This window comes from Xenopus laevis, chromosome 5S (genome assembly GCF_017654675.1).
Source record: "Xenopus laevis strain J_2021 chromosome 5S, Xenopus_laevis_v10.1, whole genome shotgun sequence".
Classification (NCBI taxonomy): domain Eukaryota; kingdom Metazoa; phylum Chordata; class Amphibia; order Anura; family Pipidae; genus Xenopus; species Xenopus laevis.
In genome coordinates this window covers 75,827,162-75,850,305 of record NC_054380.1, presented here as the reverse complement: position 1 = coordinate 75,850,305, position 23,144 = coordinate 75,827,162, and the positions used below count along the sequence as shown (strand labels likewise).

Here is a 23,144-nt window from a genome sequence, read left to right as displayed (position 1 = left end):
TCAAATGAAAATTGAGCATAGGACTGGCCAGATATGGGATGACTTTGACGTAGTTGGCCAGCTTAAAAATATTGCAATATATGGACAAACAATCCCTGTTTTGTTTAAAGGGTAAGGCATTTTTCAGTAGCAGTATGCACAAAATGTCTCTGTCTTAAATATATTGATAATGGGTTGAGTGCAGAGGAATCTTGTATTTGTCTATATGTATTTTGTGGTCACACCCTCATTGCACCCCCGCCTAATGATTTTAAAAACTAGTGGTGAGCACAACTTTCCCTTGTTTGTTAGTGTTCACACTCCACCATCAGCAGAACTCAGGACAACAATAGTATGCCTGGCAGGCTTGTAAGGAGAAAGCCACTAATATAAAAAAATAATATTGCTGCCCATCTACAGTTTTCTAAAGACCACATGGATAAGTCAGAAGGATATTGGACGAACCTTCTGTCAGTGGATAAGGCCAAAATAGAATTGTTAGTGTTAGAAGCAAAAGGCAAACACTGGATTCCAACAGAAAAACCGTAGCTATATATGAAACATGGTGGTAGCAGAATGATGGGTTGAGTATGCTTTAGTGCCTCTGGACCAGAATGACTTGCTGTGACTTTTGCCAAAAAAAAAAAAGTCAGGGTATCTGTCTGTGAACTGTTATTCAAGCAAAAGTGGGCCATGCTGCAAGGCAACAACCCGATACACAAGTCAGCATGTTTTCGAATGAAAGAGTCAAAGTCCTGACTTTAATATACTTGTGGATGCTAAAATGTTATCTTGCACTTGCCAGTATAATGTGAACATAAAACCATGTCTTACCAAAAGAAAGTGCTTGCCATCTGACTCTTGAATGCAGAACCTAAAAGTACTCCTACAGTTAGAGTGTTCCATGAGAAGCCGCACTAAAATACTTTCCAAAAACTGCATTCTGTAGAAACAGAAACTAGTCACCACAGTGTAAAGCCACAATAACTATCACAGATAAGAAAAGCTGCTAAAAGTAAAGGCTCATTACGAGAAACAAAATGTGTTGTATTATCCATTTATGAGCCGTCAGCACCCTACTGTATAGAGCTAAGACTTTCCAAGGCTGGGAATTGTTAACAGATGATAAAATCAACTATCTTCTAAATAATTTCATACCTTTAAAACAGAAGCAACTAACAAATTTGGAGCCAGGTGTGACGACAAAAACTATTTTGCATTACACAGCAGTTTGTATCCAGTTTGCCTGTCATTACTAGACTATGTAGCCTCTTAAGTCTCACTGGTAGGAAGATTAAATGTATGTATACAGGTATGGGACCATTTATATGGAAACCCGTTATACAGAAAGTTCAGAATTACAGAAAGGCCATCTCCCATAGACACCATTTTATCCAAATAATCCAAATTGTTAAAAATTATTTCCTTTTTCACTTTAATTATAAAACAGTACTTTGTACTTGATCCAAACTAAGACATAATGAATCCTTATTAGAAGAAAACCCAGCCTATTGGGTTTATTTAATGTTTACATGACTTTCTAGTGGACTTAAGGTATGGATATCCAAATTACAGAAATATCTGTTATCAGGAAAACCTCAGGTGCCGAGCATGCTGGATAAAAGGTCCCATACCTGTATTTTATTTATCTGTTAAAGCATACAATCTAACAAAAACAGGCATTAGAGTAAATTGTGTGTAAGGAGCTGTGTGTGTCTCTAATATATCTAGGCTGAGGAAAAGAAATGGGATCTATCCATTCCAGAAAGTGCTGTTCCTATAAAATCCTTTTACAATAAGAAATTTGTTTTGTTTCAGATTTGCATTTTCTCTGTAATAATTAGACAGTATAGGGATACTTGATAATAACTAAGAATGCATAAATCCATATGGATCACAAAAATAACCCTGTAAAAAATGTAAATATTTTTGTAGCTCCAAATTACGATAAAGTCCCAGTCTTCTTTGGGAATTCTGCCAGAGGGTCAAATTAGTAGATAAACATAGTGCAGGGAGCAGCATAAGGCCAAGTGAGGTTTATTTCACTACAGCAGACTTCTGTAAGACTGTGACACGCAACCTTACGAGTCTCGTACTGCCTGTGGGTATTTATGAGATCTCTGGTAAAGCAAGCAGCAGAAAAACCAAAGTAAAGGTAGAATATGCCTTATTCAACAAAGATGTAACAAAAATACTAATACAGTGACAAAATACAAATAAACTGATCAAATTAGACAAATTGCAATACAGCTATAAGATCTATTATCCAGAATGCTTTCTTTAATTTGGATCACCAGGCCTTACGTTTGTTAAAAAGAAGTTAAACATTAAATAAACTCAAAAGGATTGTTTTGCCACAAATATGGATTCCAGTATTTCAGTTTGAATCAAGTACAAGGTTCTGTTTTATTTTTACAAAATAAAAGGTGATCACTCTAAAAACTTGAATTATTTGCTTAAAATTGTTCGTAATGGTCTTCCCAATAATAATACTTTGTGGATAACAGGTTTCCAGATAAAGGATCATTTACCTGTACTAACGTATAAAGAACCAATATGTTTTGCATTGGTGACTAGCTTTCACTTACCTTGATATCATGCAATAACCTTGGCTTGATGGGTGAATCATTATTTCTGTGATATAGTACTTGATAGCATCTACAAACAGAAAAAAAAAACCTCACTTTTAAAGGGGTTGTTCACCTTCCAAACACTTTTTTCAGTTCAGTTTTTTTCAGATTGTTCCCCAGAAATAAAAACTTTTTTTCTGAGTCTGGCAGCTCAGTAATTCAGGTGCAGATTCTGAACTGTTACAATTTTGCAACATTTAGTTGATACATTTCTCAGCATCTCTGGAGTATTAGCAAGTATTCTTTCAATTCTAACAGCTGCGTTTAAAGGAGAAGAAAAGGCTAAAATTAAGTAAGCTTTATTAGAAAGGTCTATATAAAAATACACCAGTAAACTCTCAAAGTAATGCTGCTCCGTCAAAAAAAACACCCCATTTCTTCCTTTCTATTGTGTACACATGGGCTTCTGTATCAGACTTCCTGTTTTCATCTTAAACCTCCAGGGCACGGCCTTGAGCATGCTCAGTTTGCTCCTCTCCCCCTCCCCTCCCTGCTGTAATCTGAGCCCAGTGCTATGAGGGAGCAGGGAGAGACTCAGGCAGGAAGTGATGTCACACCAAACCAATATAGCAGTTGCTATCCTAAACAAACAGAGAACACTTCAAGTGCTGTTTACTCAGGTATGGTAAAGCATTCTGCAGAAAAATATAGTGTTATAGTTTGCACTATTGTGGCTAATCTATTGGTAATAAACTGCTTCAGTAGCTTTCCTTCTCCTTTAATGAAACTCAGGGATTCTGCTCAGCAGGGACAAAGATAATGAAACTCAGGGATTCTGCTCAGCAGGGACAAAGATAAGAAATGTATCAACTAAATGTATCAATTTAGAACAGTTTAAAGGGTCGGCGACCACCCATCCCAGAGCTGCTTTAGAAGGTGAAAATGATACTTTACACTTCAATATTAGAAAAACGGTGACATATAGAAAATAGAAAGTAATTGTAAAAAGTTGTTATTTCTGATGATCTATCTGAAAACAACTAGTTGTTTGAAGGTGAAAAACCCTTTTCACACTGGGGGGCAGATTTATCAAAATGTGAGTTTAGAGCTCAAGAAATAAAAAATCACCCATGTTCTATTCATTTCTATGAGATTTTTAGAAACATGTGTATCTTATGGTGAGTGTTCTAACTTTCTCCTATTGATAAACACAATTCAAAAAACCCATAGGAATGACTAAAACATGGGTGAGTTTTTTATTTATTAATAAAAATAAGTGGCAGGTGGATGAGGAGCCCATTGGTACATTGATACAATCCTCATCAAATGGGTCTCTGTAGACTCCAATGGATTGTTATACTGATTTGGCTGAGTATGTGGATGGCCAAACCAGGCTCAGGTGTACTCAGTTGGCGACCTCGCCAAATGAGTGGGATCTATTCATGTATATTCACTTTATTTCATTTATTTTTAGTTCAGGCAAGTTTATTTAACCAGTGATTACACATATAGCCATCAATATTACAGATGTGTTGCAACAGTAAGGTTACAGCTGGGAAAGGTGTACAACATAAGCCAATTTGCATACTTACAAATTGCATACTTACATGCAATCATACATTTTCCAGTATCCACAATTGCCAAATGTTGATGTATTTAGAGGTATCATTCTGTCTGGCTATTAGTTGCTAAACATTTTGCATTTCTTGGACTGCTTTTTCCCAAGGGGTTGGTGACTTCCAACATTGAGCTATAAGGCTAGGGGCCTGGAAATGTAGTTTGTGAACTATTTTTTGGGCTGGGCATGTCAACGGGGTTTGGGGGGGTCCATGTTCAGCAGGTACCATTTAGGGTGAAAGGGTAGGTCAAATCCCAATCTTAGAAATAATGTGTGAGAAAATATTATTTCATCTGTATGTACAAATGGCACATTGCAAATGAATATATCTATTATATATATTAGAGTTATATAACATACCTGATGACACTTTCTCTCCCAGCATTGCCTTGCATCGTTTGCAAATAACTTTAGTATTTTCTTTTGATTTCTGGAAGGCAGAGAGATGTCACTTAAATGTAATGTAACACCTTTAGAAATATAGAATTGTACTCTTTTTTTTTTTTTTTTTTACCCTCTGGAGCCCAGACTGAACGTTAGCTTATTCTGCTTTAAATGTTGACATTCTGCCTTTTCTGTAATTGTTAAATGGGAATGTATCCAAACTTTGCACTTTGCTACAAAGGCAGACAGAGCTTTGTAGCGTTCTGCAGCAATACTATTGTTAATGTAGGTTTACTTCTGCGTATTCAGAGCCATCACCATCCTTGCATGTATACAGCATTCTTCTATACATTGCTGTTGTAGAACAGCAGCAAGCTGAGGATTTGCTTCTGTTGAGAAGCAGGTGGTTTACATGAGGAACACATTTTCAGCCAACCATTTTTGATGTATCTGGCATGTGGCACAATATTCAATGCAAAGATAAAATGGGTTTTTCACATGTGTTCAATACTTAAATACAGTCTCTTCCGTCTGTTTATAGGCCTTGCAAAGATTTCCATTTCATATTTCAAGCCCAAATAAATGGAACAAAACAATAATTTACAGATTTTTATCACCATTTCTTCCGTTTAAAGCACAACTAAGTACATTATATCATTGCCACACACTTATAGCACATATGTAAACATTTTAAAACAAACATAATTATTTCTGTAATTAAGCATTTGTAATAATGTCCAATACAGTCAGTTTATACTTTTATGCTAAAACACAAGACTAACAAAAAGACTAAAAATAAACTGTTGATTGTTTAACCTTACAGTTACACAGTTATATTGTTAATCTGTTAAACAGAACTGCAGTACAGAGAAACAAAGCATAATAATAACAATAATAAAGGGTTTTTACAGTAAGAGCTGCTAAATTGTGATGGTGAGCTCGAAATGTAAGATTAGAGCTCACCATAGAAACATTCACACACTTTCTATTCATTCCTATGGGAATTTTTAGAAGAGTATTTCTCAAATGGTAAACACATATTGATAAATATGGTTCTAAAATTCCAAAAGAATGAATATAAAGTGAGTGAAGTTTTCTGTGGAGGGCTCTAATCTCACATTTAGATAAAGCTGCCCCTGAATGAGAATGATTACACTATTCTGTTACATTTAAAACAAATCTCATTTGGAATAAGTTATACTGGGCAATATGGATGTTCCAATTAGTTGATGTCATTAACGTTAATAACTTACCAAGGCATTAGCATCAGCCAAACGAGGAACAGATGACTTCTCATTATTCTCTACAATGGGGTCTGAAATATTTGCTGTATTCAACAAAAGGAAAGTGTCTCCGAGAAAACAGTCGTTCACCTTGGGCAAGCAACTGCGATTGGCAAAGGGATCAGGATGGCAGCACCATTCTTCAATCAGGGAGCTCCAGTTTTCACCAGGTAGTGGAAGAACTCTAAAGAATTGTCTTGAAAGGAAAGGAGCACATCATTATGTCCTGATAGATAATTGTGAAGTAAATGAAAGTTGTTGGAAAAAGAATAAATACACAAATAGCACACATAAAAGCTTCTAGAATTAAACACGTCTGTGTGTGCTCTTTATGAGCGAGAAATAATTTAGCAACATGAACATTAAGCAATCTCATTAGTCATATTTGAAACATTTAACTTGCAAATACACTGGGGACTGTGGAGTTAAAAAACATGCAAACTATGCCAAGCACATGATGGGAAATTAATACCATCACTTTTTAGTAAAAGAAAGGTATTCCATAGCATAAAAGCAAGACAGTATTCTAAAGCAAGACGGTATTCTAAAGCATATAATAAAGAAAAACACCAAAAAAAAATAAAAACAAATAAAGACTTCATACATATTGGAGTACAGGTATGGGATCCGTATGGGATCCGGAAACCCACTATCCAGAAAGCTCCGAATTACGGAAAGGCCATCTCACACAGGCTCAATTTTATCCAAATATTCCAAATTTTTAAAAATGATTTCCTTTTCTCTGTAATAATAAAATAGTAGCTTGTACAAATTAAGATACAATTGGAAACAAAACCAGCATATTGGGTTTATTTAATGTTTACAGTAGACTTAATGTATTTGGTCCAAATTACAGAAAGATCCATTATTCAGAAAACCACCTTGACTAAAATGCACTTATTTACTCTTTGTTTTGCCAGGATCCAAAAAATCATACTATTGGCAACAATTCATTTCACACATAAATATACCATAAACTTCAATAATAGGACCTTTCACTTGGGAGGTTATTTACTAAACTCCGATTTTTTTAAAGGGGAAAAACACAATTTTTTCGGACAAAAGAGAACTTCAATTTTTGTGATGTATTAAACCCTGTGGCTGCTAAAGGTGCGAATAAAAAAAGTACTCTACCTCAAACCTCCCAAGGTCATGTAGAAGTCAATGGCAGATGTCCCGTTTACAATTGGAAGATGATCTGCGCTGGGTTTCATACAATGATTCGAATAATTGATGGTTTTCGGGCAAAATACCGAAAAAAATCGTCTTTTCCCGCACCAGATTTTTTCGAGTAAATTTATTGATAAGTACAGTAAAAATGTGCACGGGACTTTGGTAGAAGTTGTTTTAAGAAAAAATTGAGACATTTCTGTATTTTAGTAACCAACCCCCTGGTGTATAAAAGTGTAATTTGAAATGCAAATAAAGGAACATATTTTCACACAAATTGCGCAGTTTTCTAAACGTTCAAAATAATATTAAAAAAAATCTGATTCTAGAGATTTTAAGAAAACCATGAGTCTGTTACTTTTCAAACAAACCAATTTCCCACCCAACTTAGGCTCACAGTTTCTTGCAACCCCTCAATCACATTGTTTCATTGTAATGTGATGGATTCTGGGACTCAAAGCCCCTTTGCTTTTCAAAGAATTTGTTCACCTGCCACTACAGAGAGCCGACGGATTGTATGTACCAGAATCCGTCACTTCACAATGGACTCATATTTACAGAAGAGGAGCAGCAAACTAGGGGAAATGCAAGTTTCTGCATTCACTGGGAGTAACTAAGAAATTGGCACCCCTTGTGAATACCACTTTATTTGTCCTTTAAGCATGTGTTTAAATAGAAGAGAAGGAAGTCAAAAGAGGGGAAAAGATTCTATTGTGTGCTCTATTTTTTTAAACCAGTTCTAATAACTACTATTACCCACTCCACAATTAGATACAGAGCATGCCATGCTGTAGAGCATTCTTAGTCTTTTTATACCAAGGCCTATAAAACTTAAATACCTCACCTATTTGATCAACGACTCAATAAACTACAGGTAGGTCAGAAATATAGATTTCAGTAGGCTTCCTTTAAACATTAAGTTAGCAAAGCTGTTAGCACCAAGTGATGTCTGTAAATCATTGCCTGGTATACTGTTATATTATTGTACACCCGACTGCTTGACTGATTGTGTAATGCCTATTGTTCTTATTTTTAATTTTATTTTGTTTATGCCTTGCAGAGATGGCCTTAATATTTTATCTGTTTTCATAGTATATAAGATTTGTCATTCTGCTCAATACTTTGAATACTTTCAGCCTGTTGCACATAAAGCAAGATAGTACGGGGAAATGGGGCCCCTACAGGAGAACGGCAGCTGATGTGACCAGGCCTGATTTACAGACTTTTCAGGAACCTGAATTGGGTATATTGAGTACAGGTATGGGATTCATTATCTGGAAACCAGTTATCCAGAAACCTCAGTAAGGCCATCTCCCAAAGACTCCAATTTATCCAAATAATCCAAAAATGTTTTAAATAATTAAAATCTTCTCTGTAATAATAAAACAGTACCTTGTACTTGCTCCAAAACTAAGATATAATTACTGTATACCTCAAAAATATATTTAAGGGGGAAAAAGACAAAAACAGAAAAATAATATAGTGTAGTATTCTTAATTAGTTTGCCACCAAACAAGTGTTTAGCACCCCAAAGATAGCTGTGGTGAATGGTAACATCAAACAGTGTGCTTATTATGGGTGATGAGAGAGAAAGGTGTATAATTGATACCCACACTATAATCCACAGTGGTTATGGTGGTACAGGTATGGGACCTGTTATCCAGAATGCTCGGGACCTGGGGTTTTCCGGATAACGGATCTTTCCGTAATTTGAGTCTTCATGCCTTAAGTCTACTAGAAATTCATTTAAACATTAAATAACCCCAATAGGCTGGTTTTGCTTCCAATAAGGATTAATTATATCTTAGTTGGGATCAAGTACAAGCTACTGTTTTATTATTACAGAGAAAAAGGAAATCCTTTTTAAATATTTGGATTATTTGGATAAAATGGAGTCTATGGGAGACAGCCATTCCATAATTCGGAGCTTTATGGATATCGGGTTTCCGGATAAGGGATCCTATACCTGTATATTATACTCATAGACAACAGGTGATTAATGGCATGTATCAAGTATGGATATTCTGTCACTAGTCCCAACACTTCCTTTCTCCATCGTCGGCAATAATGTTGTTTTGTTTGGAGGCAGAAGAGAGCCTGACAAATTGCTGGACTGGGAAGACACTGTGTTTGGGATTTTCTTTTGAGAAAATATTTAAGATAGGATTCATCTTTATTGGAAACAAAACCAATCTATTGGGTTTATTTAATGATTAAATTATTTTCTAGTAGACATAAAGATCCAAATGACAGAAAGATCCGATGTCCTGAAAACCCCAGGTCCCAAGCATTCTGGATAACAGGTCCCATACCTGTACGGTATATTTGAGGTTTCTTTCACATCGTAAATATCGCATCCCTGTTCAAAGCAAACAAAACCTCCAGTGTAATAAACATCAAATTTCTTCTGAAATGGCAATGAAGTGATGATTCAATTACTCCCACATTAGCCATATAATCAGCATATCTGAGGAAGTTTTACAAACTGGATTTTGTTAAATTATCAGCTCAAGCATCAGAACTGACACTGACAGAGAAAATATACTTGTTGTGTTCTTGCTCAAATTTTTTGATGATAACCTGGCCACTGGAGAGCACTATCCAAGGTTTCAATCCCAGAGAGGGCAGAGCAGATACATGACAGGGCTCCACTGTGATTTTTTAGCTAAATAAATATACCCTTCCAACCAACCCATATAGACTGCACAAGTCATAGAATCCTACTTGTGCTACTACACTATAATATCATTTACTCCCTTTTATATTTCTGCTCTGAGGAAAAGGCTGCATTCATAAATTAAAATGTCACACAATGACATCTTGAGCCCTGCTGTAAGGCTGGTGCCTTCACACACTGAGGAGCATCAGACAGTTGTTTTGTATCACAGCATGCTCAACTTTAGCAGGGATCTTGAACATTTTATTCAATTCAGAATGTCTTACTGTTCTTTGATTATGACCTCTCCGCATGACTGGCAGTAAAAAGTGTAGTTATTCTGAATCTTCAGGATTTCCTTCAGCAATAGAGGCATGTCTAGAAAACAATAATGGAACAGCATTCAGCATTAACAGAAATTGTGTGCAAAGGCTTTCATAGCATATTTCCTAGCACTACGAATGACTTTCATATAATTTTGAACTAAAATATTGTCAGATACAGCTGATCGATAGCACCTCTCTGTGATGCTTATTTGAAGAATTTCTGCTTATATCCAATTGTATAGTAAAAGAAACCCCTTAGTTAAACTTAAAAATAATTTTTGGTCAGTAAAAGGATTGATTTTCGTAGTGCTTCTGATACATACATGCATTTTAGAGGAGTAAATAGTCGTCAAGTAAAGAAACAGTGCCCCCCACTAGTCAAATTACATAGCACAACAAAAAAAGATCCAGTTTTAGGGTTCAGACTTTGACATTTTTTCCTAGTAGTATCAAAGTTCCATAATGCAGCCTGACCAAATCATAATGCACTGGACCACACACTTATGATTTAGAGCAGGGTTCCCCAACCTTTTTTACTCATGAGCCACATGCAAATGTAAAAAAAAGTTGGGGAGCAACACAAGCAAGAAGTGTAAGATGCCAAATAAGTGCTGTGATTGACTATTTCTTAGCTGCTATATGGACTGGCAGCCTACAAGAGGCTCTGTTTGATAGTAAATCTATTTTATGCAACTAAAACTTGTCTCCAAGTCAGGAATACAAAAACAAGCACCTGCTTTTAGGCCACGGGGAGCAACATCCAAGGACATGGAGAACAAAACGTTGCTTACGAGCCATTGGTTGGGGATCACCGATTTAGAGACTTCAACAGGATTATGCACAAGAGCAGTGTACCTATTTGAACACTTCTATCAGAATGTAAAGAGTGGAGACACTCAAACCAAAATATTAAATTTAGCATCAGTTAAAACAATTGTTGCAAGAGAGCTGGGAATAGTTTACTTAAGTTAAAGTAAAGCTAACTCAGTAACTTAATGTCATGTACAAAACATTTTTTAAATGTGCATTTTTACATTTTCTGTTTCCATTAACAAAATGCTTTATAAAAAGAGTTTTGCCTCTTTTTTTATAACATAACAATTTTACATCAGCCTTGACCTGGAATTAACCTTATTAAGGGATCAAAAATTTTCTGGAGTGAAAAACATTCAAGTGAAACTGCCCAACAAGTCATTGCACCAGGTCTTACAGCGAATTCCTATAGCAGTAAATGGGGGGGGGGGGGGGGGGGGTTGAACATCTGCCTGTTTGCCCCAGCCCTAAATATATAAGCTTTTATACAATTTATTGTATTAGTATAGATTATGCCCTGTTTTGTACTATGCACAGTTCAGTAGGTAATAATAAGGTACAGTGGGCTGTTTCTCAGATCAAGACACAGATGAGTTTTAGACTATTTTAAACTGCTAAAATAATTAATTTTGTATCACCATAAAAATGTACTGCTCATTTTAGCCAACTGCTTAGAGTCAGGAAAAAACTAACTCTGCTTCGTAAATTACATTTTAAGAGTCATCTGGTGTTTCTTCTCTCATCAGTATTAAGAAAAGCAAACAGAACACTTTCCTTTTCTCAGAGATCATTTTGTTTTCTGGACAGGTACTGAGAATAAAGACATAAATTCTAGATACATTACAAGTTAAACCAATATGCCCTCAGTGATAAAATACAGGTGCAGGCCCTAAACCAGCTAAAAGATATAAATGAAAAGATAAGCTATATTTATGAAAACGTAATGACAACTATTACTTTGGATGCCCAGTGCTGAAATATTGCACCTATTTCATTTGATGGGTCCATTAGTGATGCATAAGGGATGCAAAAAGAATCAAAAGAGAACAATATATTGCTAAATGGCTAAAATAAATATTTTAGCCATGTTCCTTTTTAACAACTCATTTTATGCTTTTACTTTAAAGCAGAACAAAAAAGCTCAGTCGTTAGCATGGAAAGTAACAAGTCCATCTGCAGTCACTGTTTTCAATATGACCTGTTTCTTAACATAACACAATGCTAAAAGCAGATTATATTTAGAACAAAGTGTTCCCTTATTCTGCCAGTACCTGTATTGTTGGCAGTTTCCACCTTCAGCTGCATGTATAATCCTTCTCCAGCAATCTGATGCATTAAACGGCAAGATGAAGGAAGCAACTTCACATCTGCTGGGATACAGAACCTCTCGCGCTGCTCAGAAGTTTGTATCTGTAAAAATGACGGGCTCAGAGACACATCCACTATTAAGCTTCCTAAGCCACTGTAAAAAAAAAGACATTTATTATTAAATCAGTCATTCCCTAAACACAAAGTTCAAGAAATCTACAATCATCTCAAAATCCATTCATAAAATTAAACAATGGTTATTTTGGCACCAGACATTGTGTACTGTGTGCACAAGTTAATAAAGACTACCACATTGCCATTAATACCTATGAGAATGAGCTGCTATTTTACTTGCCTGACAAACAAGGTATTAGTAAAAAGCTGCATTCAAGGAATAATCTCAAGGTTTACTGTTGTGCCTTTCCTGAGGCAATCAATATGGCCCCTTCACAAATATGCAAAGAATAATCTGTGCACATAACTATTTCAGACAAAATAAAGGGAAGAGCATAGGAGTGTTTTGACAGATGACAAACAGTATGCAAAACCTTTTAACTTTTTTTTTAGTAGAAAAGTATGCATGGATACAGTAAAGGGCAAAGAGTCACAATGCTTTTGTACATTGCTACTGACTGTTTAATAATTCAAGTATAGTGGAAGTCAGATTTTGTAATCTTTATTTAATCCATTAGTATTTAATGGAAATAAATGAGATATGTGATAAGTGAAGAGTTAGGCTGTGAGCACATGGGCTGAATGGCTCCTCTGCTCTCAGCTTGCATATTTTTGCAGGCTGAGAGAAGTAGATTCGCTTGGGTGCGCATACTTCACTGCGTGTGTACTCACACGGGTGGATCAGTTTCATATCACTCGAGAAGGGACACGAACTAGACCCGCTTCTCTCAGCCTGCAAAAATACATAGGCTGAGAGCAACAAAGCTCTTCAGCCCATGTGCCCACAGCCTAAGGATACTAGCAGCAGAATGTAACCCTCTTTAAATACATACAGATTAATGGCAACTCAAATTGGAGCAATAAGATCGTGTAAGTGACTTCTTCTGGTATGTTTTGTAGTTGGCAGGGGAATAGACTACATGCCAATTATTTAACCTTTTCTGTTTTCTCTGGAATATCAATATAGTTTGAAAACAGCTAAACTTCAGTTCAATCAGTCTCATTTAAGTGGCCCATGGTAGCAATGTGATAACATTAGCCATAGTTCATTGATGGGAGTCATACTACTACTACTACTACTACTACTACTACTACTACTACTACAAGTAGCTTCATACTGAGTTCAAGCTGACAAATTATAATGTATTAGTAAAATAAAGTGCTTACCCCACAATGAGACTAGCAGTCTGCATGTTTTTCCGAATTTCCAGACGAACAACAATGTCACAGTCGCCCTGCGAGTTGGTCCCTGTGTCCCTCAAATGGGAAGTGGCCCCAGAGGCCGGACACACAGCAGCATCTGTCTGCAGCTCCATCTACTGGCCTGCACAATAAGAAAACATACAGAATGTGTAATTTCTTTTTATTTCCAGTTTTGAAAAACGTTGTTGACCACATTTTTGTACTTTTTACGCACTGTGACCCCCAAGCACAGAAACAGTAGCAGGCCCGCCCCCTACCTCAGCCCACAAACCAGCCATGCTTCCCTTCCTCACAAACTCCAGGCAGCAGTGCTTTATATAATGTATAACATCTTGCAACTTTCAAGGGTAAGTTGGCATAAAAAGAGAAAAAGGCTTTTACCTGCCTGTCCAGCCGTCCCGGATAGCAGGTGAAGATGTCCCGCGGCGCTGTTCGGATCTTCCTGATAATGATTGTGTGTGTGTATATGAGAGACATATGAGAGGTGCAGCGAGTCCCCCGCTCTCACACTGTTGCGATATGATTGGTAGAAAGGCAACCGGCATCAGACTATGGACTACACGCCTCTAACTCCGACGGATTCCGGGTAGGGTCAAAGAGTGTGAGAAAGCAGAAGAACATTAGCGTCGCTGGTAAGGGAGTGTCTAACCGAGCGAAAACGACTTCCGCCTAGCAACAGCTTGTGTGGCTCCTCCCATGGTTACCTAGCAGAGAAGGCAACATGGCTCAGAGGGAGGATGGAGCGTTTGTTCTTCACGGAAGGAGAGTGGCTCTCAGGTATGGACAAAGATTCCAGTAAGGAGTCGAAACTTTGGTCCATAAATAAACCTGCATTTGATTTGAACTGATGTCTTAGTGGACTTTTTCCTTGGAGCGCCGTCATCTGGGAGAATATATATATATATATATATATATATATATATATATATATATATATATATATATATATATATACTCACATATATATATATATATATATATATACTCACACATATATATATATATATATATATATATACTCACATATATATATATATATATATATATATATATATATATATATATATATATACTCACATATACACATACATACAGGTGCTGGTAATTAGAATGACATGGGACAACACTCAACAGGAATAGAAAGTGGGTGAGTTTGTCTAACCCCTTAGTAATACTATACAGAACACTCCATGGACAGCTTGCACCACTGTGTGGATAAAAACCTATGCATTGCAATCACAGAAAGGTCAAATCGAGAGCGAGAATGACATGGCACCACATCAAGTACAAGGTACTGTTTTATTACAGAGAGAAAAAGGAAATTACTATTTAAAATTTGGATTATTTGGATAAAATGGAGTCTGTTGAAGATGGCCTTCCTGTAATTCGGAGCTTTCTGGATAAAGGGTTTCCGGATAACGGATCATATACCTGTACACCCTTTCATTGTATTGTATCTTTACTTACCTCCCAAGTGTCCCGGATTAGGCGGGACAGTACCGATTTTACCTGCCTGTCCCGCCGTCCCGGATAGCAGGTGAAGATGTCCCGCTGCGCTGTTCGGATCTTGCTGATTGTGTGTGTATATGAGAGACAAATGTCTTCCTTTTTCAGGAAATGATTTGGCCGCTGCTCTTCCCTGTGCTTCCAGTAGAACACACACACACGCGCTGGCTTTCAGACACAGACAGGCCAGCTGACACACACATGCACACATCTGACACAAGCTGTATAGGTATGTGTGTGAATATATGTGCACTATATGTTTGTACAGTATGTATAACTTTATTTGTAAAGTGCTGTTAAGGAGCCGCAGTGTTGTACAGTGCATATAAGTGCAATATATATACAAGTATAAGTATATACGGGGAAGACAAATTACATAATAAATATACACGGAAATCATATCAGGACAGAGAGCTTAAGTGCTGTGTGGTAAGAGACATTGTGGGAAGGAGGTCCCTGCCCTGTAGAGCTTACAGTCTCATGTGGAGGGGTGGAAATTGACCTCTGTGTCTATTATAGGTACTTTGATTGTAAGGTCCCCTTTAACCATCTCTGTGAAGTGCTATGTAAGCATGTTGGTGCTATATACAACCAAGATACAGCCCCATGGTCAGGAGATATATGTTGTATACTACACTCAGAGTAGGAAAGATGCCATGTGCCATTTTCATTGAATTGGGTACGTGTGAAATAAAGGAATTATTCTAAGTAAAGTAATCCTTTTTCTATGATGTAGATAATAGGCTAGTGTTGGGTTGATCAGATGTGGATTGAGTTCCCTGCCTCACAGAAATAAAGATTTGTTTTGCTCTCTCTTTCAGAAAGATTAGTGGAGAGCCTAAGGCTGCCACAGGTACCAACTCTGCATTCTCAAGTATTCCTGTTCTTTGGAGTTTTGCTCTTGAGGATGTCTCCCCAGCACCTCACTTCTCTGTGGCCAACTATGATCACTGAACTGGTGTGCTCCTTATCATTTAATCTTGTACTCTTGTTTTCTAAAATCAGAGTTCTTTTCTTAGTAAAGAACGTAGGTGCAGATAAATATTTCATATCCAAGAGTACATGGAGAATAACGAAAATTCAGGTCTTTTTAAATATATGTTTACTGTTTACAAATCAAATCCACTTTAGTGATGTGAATCCAAATCAAACACCTTTTCATTGCAGGTACAAGTATTTCTACTTATGGAGCAAGAACTTAATGCTGATGAAGATATCACAAGGTACAAGTTTTGACATCATATAAATAAATATTGTTTTAAAAAGTGTTTATGCCTAAAAATATGTAATATTGTTTAGTGGAAATAAAATACTGCTGGCACTTTTTATGTTTATGTGAAGGAATTCATTTCCTGGTACTCCTGTAACTATTTCTCAACTATTCCTGTATCCTTTGTGACAAATAACAAAAGCCATATCTATCAATATGGCAATGATTCCATTTTTTTTCAAGTTTTTATTTCTGGTTTTTCAAGGGAAGGGATAGGGTAGTACATACAACAACTTGGTTCACATGTAGTAGTAACTGTTAAACACTTGGAGATAAATTTACTAAAGGGCGAAGTGGCTAACGCTACTGAAAAATCGTCAGCATGACATCATTTCGTTACTTCGGAGATTTACGAACGGGTTCTCACTCTTACGCCAGGCGAAGTTGCACTATGGCGAAGGGATGTAACTACGCTAATTCACTAATTTGCAGATTTTACGTTACCTCTTGCACCTGACTTGCCTTCGCCACCTCGGACCAGGCGAAGTGCAATAGAGTAGATAGGGATTGCTTCAAAAAAAGTTGAAATTTTGAAAGTCCCAAAAAACGCTGGCGTCTTTTACTTTTTTAAGGGTGATAGGCTGAAAAAGATCGTTAATTTTTCCGGGGGTACCCTCCTTCCCCCCTACATTTCCTAACATATGGCACCTAAACTATACAGCGGGCACATGTATAGGGCAAAATAACAATTCTATTTTACTTTATGAAGCTTTCCCAGGCTTGTGTAGTGTAATGTATTTGCTGCTACATATACGTCCATTGTACTTTAAGTTGGCGCCGTATGCAAATTAGGCATCGCTAGCGTAACTTCGCTTTGCTTGACGAATTAACGCTAGCGCAACTTCGCTACCTTTCGCCTCCCTGAGTGCAACTTTGGATTTTAGTGAATTAGCAGCACCCTGGCGAAACTTTGCCTGTCGAAGTGCGGTGAAGCCAACGCTGCCGCAACTTCGAAGGTAAGTGAATTTGCCCCTTGGTGTTTCCATTATACCTTTGAATAAAATTTACATAACTGTCAGAACATGGAATAACATAAATCAATCATACATAGCACCTTACGTGCAACCAATTCACTTAGCATTAGCATTTGATGATTCCATATTTGCTTGCTGCCTACCACTGTTCTGCAAGACAAACAAGATCAATTACCCTTTATTTTAATGCCCCAAACTCAATCAACTTTCTGGTTGCTATTGTCATTCCCTCCACCCATTTTATCACAGTCACAACTTCAGGTTATTACCCTTGTTTTGTTAGTAGTAGTTTTGTACCTCAACTTTACGTTGTACATTGCTAGTGTTTGGGTGAATTGTATACAATTTGCCTGACTGGACAGGTGGAGTCCAAACTGTCTTTTGAGGTCCTTAGAAATTGCCCTTGTTTGAGCCATGACACACTTGGATAGTGTAGACTCAGATGCCTGTTGTTTAAATTAGGCAGGGCCCCCCAGACTCAGACTTGATTGTCATCAGTGACTGAAACACCTGCCTCTAATTTCCACTTCAAATGAATGAAGAATCCTAGAGGTTTCCATACTTTTGCCACAAACAAAATTTGATTAAAATAGTCAATAGGAGAGAACATTCCCATAATTCTGAGCTTTGCAGCCTTATGGCTAAGCAGCCAAAGAAAATGCATATCTGGTGAATAGTTTTGTGCCAAATGGTTCACAATATTGAGCAGTCAATGAAGCTGAGCTCAGCATAACATTCTACCTTGTTAAAGGAGAAGGGCAGGTTAAAATTAAGTAATCTTTATCAGAAAGGTCTATATAAACACATCAGTAAACCATCAAAGTAATGCTGCTCTGAGTCCTCTGTCAAAAGAAACACAGCATTTCTTTCCTTCTATTGTTTATACATGGACTTCTGTATCAGACATCCCTTCTCCCCACCCTGCTGTAATCTGCGCCCAGAGCTATGAGTGAACAGGGAGAGAGTCAGACAGGAAGTGATGTCACACCAAGCTAATATGGCAGCTGCTATCCTAAACAAACAGAGCTTCTAGAGCTGTTTTCTCAGGTATGGTAAAGCATTCTGCAGAATAAATATAGTATTATAGCTTTCACTATTGTGGCTAATCTATTGGCAATAAACTGATTGCTTTCCTTCTCCTTTAACTGCTGGGCTCAGTCTGACTGTCATGCTTTTTTCTTCTTTATGGAACTTTAATAACTCTTTCTTATTCTAGGATATCTGTGCCATCAGTTGCTGGTTTGGAGACAACTTATACTGGAGGGAATGGCTTCTCTACATCCTACAACAGCCAGCGGTGGCTAAATCTGTATCTGTCTGCGTGCAAATTTCTCGATTTAGCCTTGCCCTCTGAAAACCTTCCTCAGTTTCAGATGTAAGTTGAATGTCTCATAAGATGTTGAATGCATAAGATTGACGATGAAATCTCATGCTTGCAGAATGTGTATGTTTTGCCTCAGTTGAGGTACAGAACTACTACTATCAAAACTCGGGTCATAACATAATGTTGTGAGTGTGATTACATGGGTGGAAGAGAAGAGAAGCAGAAAATGTCTTGATCTTGGGGCAATTATTGTATTCATTTGTAATCATTTTAGTCCCTCTCCTGTTAATTTACAATCTGTCATTGCTACTACTGCTTCATTGCTAAATTTAGTGGCTGAAGATTAAGGTTAAGTGCCATACTGAACAGGAGTAAATTCAGTGATCAAATACAAAATAAATAGTGAAACCACATGCAAATTGTTATTCCCCAGCACTACAGCATACAGTGAGATCATTTAACTGTAAAGGTTAGTGCAATATAATTATAATATTATATGCAGAGCAAAAATTGAAAGAATATGAGATTAGTGTTCTTTCTAAATTAGCTGTTTGCTGAAAGCAAAGAGCTCTTAAATGGAAGAGTACGGTAATCTTTTTTAAAGCCATTTATAATCTCCCATACCTTGTTGCCCTATTGCACTGGCTACATGCAACACAATATGTTAAACACATTGTGTTTGATAACACTAGGTACAGATGGGCATTTATCCCGGAAGCTTCCGATGACGCAGGTTTGGAGGTGCACAGACAAGGCACACATCAAAGGGAATTCAAACCATATGTTGTTCGCCTTGCAAAGCTGCTGAGGAAAAGAGCCAAGGTATTCTTTTGTGTTCATAACTTTAAAAAATGTACTGGTGAAAAAATAGAACAGTATTTAACATCTTTCTTTGATGATCATTTAAAACACTGATGGTAAAAATACTAGGCACTTTTCTTTAAAAACATGTCTCCTTCCCCTATAAGCAACCCAAACTTTCATCTTTCAATTGCTGCTCTTTGGTTGGTGGTCTTTAGGCCTGAGCATTGGAATAAGCACAGTAGTGTAATAAGTCGAACATTGTGTATCTTGGCATTACATTGTCATATCTCTTATGCCTCTACAATCAAACTTTGTCAGACATTCACTGCTTCCAGTAATAATGCGTGCAATGATGTCATCCTTACATATCAACATCCATTCAGTTGGCGAGGTCATGAAGTGAATGGCTCTTTGTGTAATTAGAAGGAAAGTAAAGCCACTCTTACTCACCACCCAATGCTAGTATGCAAGGTGGTTGCTATTTAATCCAACTAGGTGCAAAGCTTCAAGCTATAACAAAAGTGGCAAAGTAGCCACTGTTGTGCTGCGTCAACATCTGACTCTGTACTCCAACAGCATCAGGAACCTAACACATTTCAATTGCTTCCACCCTTAGTCATAGCCACATAAAACATGTATATTAAGTGCATAGAGTGCACACACAATACACAGAGCTGTTAATTGGAAACTGAAAAAGTATGGAATTAAAGAAAACCCCAAAAGCCCCCAAACACTGGGACATAAGAAAATAACCATATTAAACCAGACTAGATATATTTGGTGTTCAAAGCATATCGAGGGCAAAAAAACAATATATTTCTCATAAATTTAAAGCATTTAAATGATTCCATTTTCACAAAGGAATCTGAATTTGTTCTATCATTTAACACTAGGATATTAAATCCCACACTTACCACACATATTCTAGTTTGCCTTCAATTTTATACTAAAAGCATTCCCTAATCTTTTAAGAGGACACAATGTTCACTCGTACGTACTGTTTGTAACAATGTAATCACAATTACAATATGTTTTATTCTGGTAAATGTCTTACAATCAGGCCCGGACTGGCAATCTGTGGGTTCTGGCAAATGCCAGAGGGGCTGCTATAAGGTGCCATAGAAAGTCAGTATTTAGTGGGCTGGTGGGGGCTGTTTGGGCCTCTATGTGGGCTGATTGTGTACCTGAAATGCCAGGGCCTATTTTAATTCTCAGTCCGGACCTGCTTACAATGGTATATTCCCTTTAAGGACAACCATTTGTGAAGTATGCCCCATTTTGGGGAATACACCAAAGTAGGTCTCCACTTACTTCCATAAGTTGGTGCAGTTCTGCAAACCATCTATAAATGGAAATGGAACAAAACCTAGGACCAGACAACTAGAGCAGAGTTTCAATGTGAACCAGCAATGCTATCTCTTCATTGGCTGTTCGACTGGAGGGTGTGTTTAGAAATCTGAGCTGAGTATAACTGAGCATGCTCATGAGCCAACAGCCAAAGTCAATTCCCGAGGGAGGGAAATTGTGTGTTAGAGGAGGAAAAGGATTTCTAAGTGATTAAGGGGATGCTACAGCTTTACTGTTAACCATTTAACAACCACATTGGCAGTTCCCAATGCTGTTTTATTTGCTTTTAATCAGTAAATCAGTAAAAAAAAGTGTAGAATTTTTAACGCAGAACTGGAGTTTCTGCTGCTTCATCACTGTTCTCTTTGTCTGATTAGGTCACCAACATTCGACTTAAAATCAGGCTGATCTGAACATTGGCCCCCAGACCAAAGATTGGATTATAATAGAGACTTATGCAGGCCTGTCGGAAGAGAACCTTATCAACAAACACATGCAATCCAGTCCCAACCAGGATTTTTAAACATGCCTAATATATATTTATATTTGTCTCAGCCAGATATTTGTATAAGGGGACAGATATTGGCCGCTTATACAGTCCAGTAAGCAACCAACTAAGTCTGGATGGCAGGTAAAATTGGACTGTGCACAGCCAGCTTTTAACGTTTATTCGGCATTGCAGGAACTATTTGTTGGGTAACCTGCTGTATAGTCTGCCTTTTGTAAAGATATGAACTTTGACTGTATTTAGTAACATAGTAATATAGTAAGTAAGGTTGAAAAAAGAAACACGTCCATCAAGTTCAACCTTTTTTTTTTATTATATCTGCCTAACTACTAGTTGATCCAGAGGAAGGCAAAAAACCCATCTGAAGCCTCACCAATAAGGGGGAGAAAATTCCTTCCTGACGCCAAAATGGCAATCGGACTAGTCGCTGGATCAACTTGGACTATGAGCTATCTTCCATAACCCTGTATTCCCTCACTTGCTAAAAAGCTATCCAACCCCTTCTTAAAGCTATCTAATGTATCAGCCTGTACAACTGATTCAGGGAGAGAATTCCACATCTTCACAGCTCTCACTGTAAAAAAAACCCCTTCCGAATATTTAGGCGGAACCTCTTTTCTTCTAATCGGAATGGGTGACCTCGTGTCAGCTGGAAAGACCTACTGGTAAATAAAGCATTAGAGAGATTATTATATGATCCCTTATATATTTATACATAGTTATCATATCTCCCCTTAAATGCCTCTTCTCCAGTGTGAACATCCCCAATCATAACTAAGATTTTCCATACCTTTCACCTGTTTAGTTGCCCTTCTCTGTACCCTCTCTAATACAATAGTGTCCTGTTTGAGTGATGGAGACCATCAGATTATCCAGGAATAATTTGCTCATAGTTAACAAGGTTACCAATTTGTTCAACATCTGATTTGAGACATCTTTAATGAATTTTACTCTTGGCTGATTCAGTTTTATATGTTCCTGGCAGTATGTAATTACTCTCCCAAACTTTTGCTGAATGGCTGGGAACTAGAATTCAGTAAGCAATTGAAAACCATGGGTTTTACTGTATATAACCTCTGTGTTGTTTCAGAAAAATCCAGAGGACGACTGCTCAGGGAGAACACTAGACTGGAACCCAGGAAACCTCCTCCTAACAGTCTACAGCGTCCGCACCATCGAGCAGCTACTGCCTTTTTTCAACGTACTAAGCCAAGTCTTCAATAGCAAAATCACCAGCAGATGCGTTGGACAATCAGGGAGCTCGATACTTTACCAAAGCTCTTTTCCCAACAAAGACATTAAAATGGAAAACTGTTCTCCAGCAAAATAAGACAAAAAATTGAGGAGATGCTCGAGAGAGTTTTTCTTGAGGGTGTTTTGAAGAGCTAATCTAAAGCCACTAATCATGATCATCACATTTGAGCTGTACAGCATTTGGATTTTTTTCTACCTTGTTTGTACTGTATGAAACTTGCTTCTTCTCATTAGATCATATTTAATTTAAATATTTTTATTTGTAAATAAAATCAACTATAACAGTTCTGTCCAACTTCTATGGTACCGAGGGCCGGAATTTTTCCAATCTACATGGTGGAGGGCCGATAACGGAAGCCAGTGTTAGCCACTCCCTGTTTTAGACCACACCCACTTGAAACCATACCCATGTTACCACAAGACCATGCTCACATCAATAGCACACCAAAAAACCAAATGGTTGGTGCTCACTGCAGGGATCAGGGCCGGAACTAGGGGTAGGCAGAGTAGGCGGCTGTCTAGGGCGCCATCATTGAGGGGCACACTTTTTTCAAGCGTTTATTTAATAATTTGTTTCAGTAATCATGGTTACCCAGTTGGGTGGAATCCATCTCATTCCCCTTCTCCCTCTTGCCGGCAAGTAATAGCTCCTTCTGTGCGGTGCAGCGCGACG

At 37.5% G+C, this 23,144-nt stretch overlaps 2 protein-coding genes across 3 annotated transcripts in view; one reads left to right on the top strand and one right to left on the bottom strand.

The window, feature by feature from the left end:
* ube3d.S (ubiquitin protein ligase E3D S homeolog) overlaps positions 1-13,899 on the bottom strand; it is a 30,478-nt gene extending 16,579 nt beyond the window's left edge. Inside the window, 8 exon segments of the mRNA NM_001095252.1 lie at positions 814-922; positions 2,568-2,637; positions 4,528-4,597; positions 5,805-6,030; positions 9,948-10,038; positions 12,071-12,261; positions 13,449-13,605; positions 13,866-13,899. Coding sequence (NP_001088721.1) covers positions 814-922; positions 2,568-2,637; positions 4,528-4,597; positions 5,805-6,030; positions 9,948-10,038; positions 12,071-12,261; positions 13,449-13,597 — 906 coding nt within the window. The 5' untranslated portion in view covers positions 13,598-13,605; positions 13,866-13,899.
* A 284-nt stretch (positions 13,900-14,183) lies between these two features.
* LOC108717987 (protein dopey-1) lies at positions 14,184-22,755 on the top strand. 2 transcript variants are annotated; one of them, XM_018265467.2, is made up of 6 exons: positions 14,184-14,261; positions 15,812-15,948; positions 16,158-16,213; positions 18,451-18,609; positions 19,251-19,380; positions 22,308-22,755. In XM_018265467.2, exons 1-6 carry the CDS (start codon positions 14,222-14,224, stop codon positions 22,545-22,547), a joined length of 762 nt encoding a protein of 253 aa, XP_018120956.1. In that variant the 5' UTR covers positions 14,184-14,221; the 3' UTR covers positions 22,548-22,755. The 2 variants fall into 2 exon arrangements, with proteins under 2 accessions (XP_018120956.1, XP_041420598.1); XM_041564664.1 differs by lacking the exon at positions 22,308-22,755 and adding an exon at positions 21,087-21,566.
* Positions 22,756-23,144: the final 389 nt, after the last annotated feature.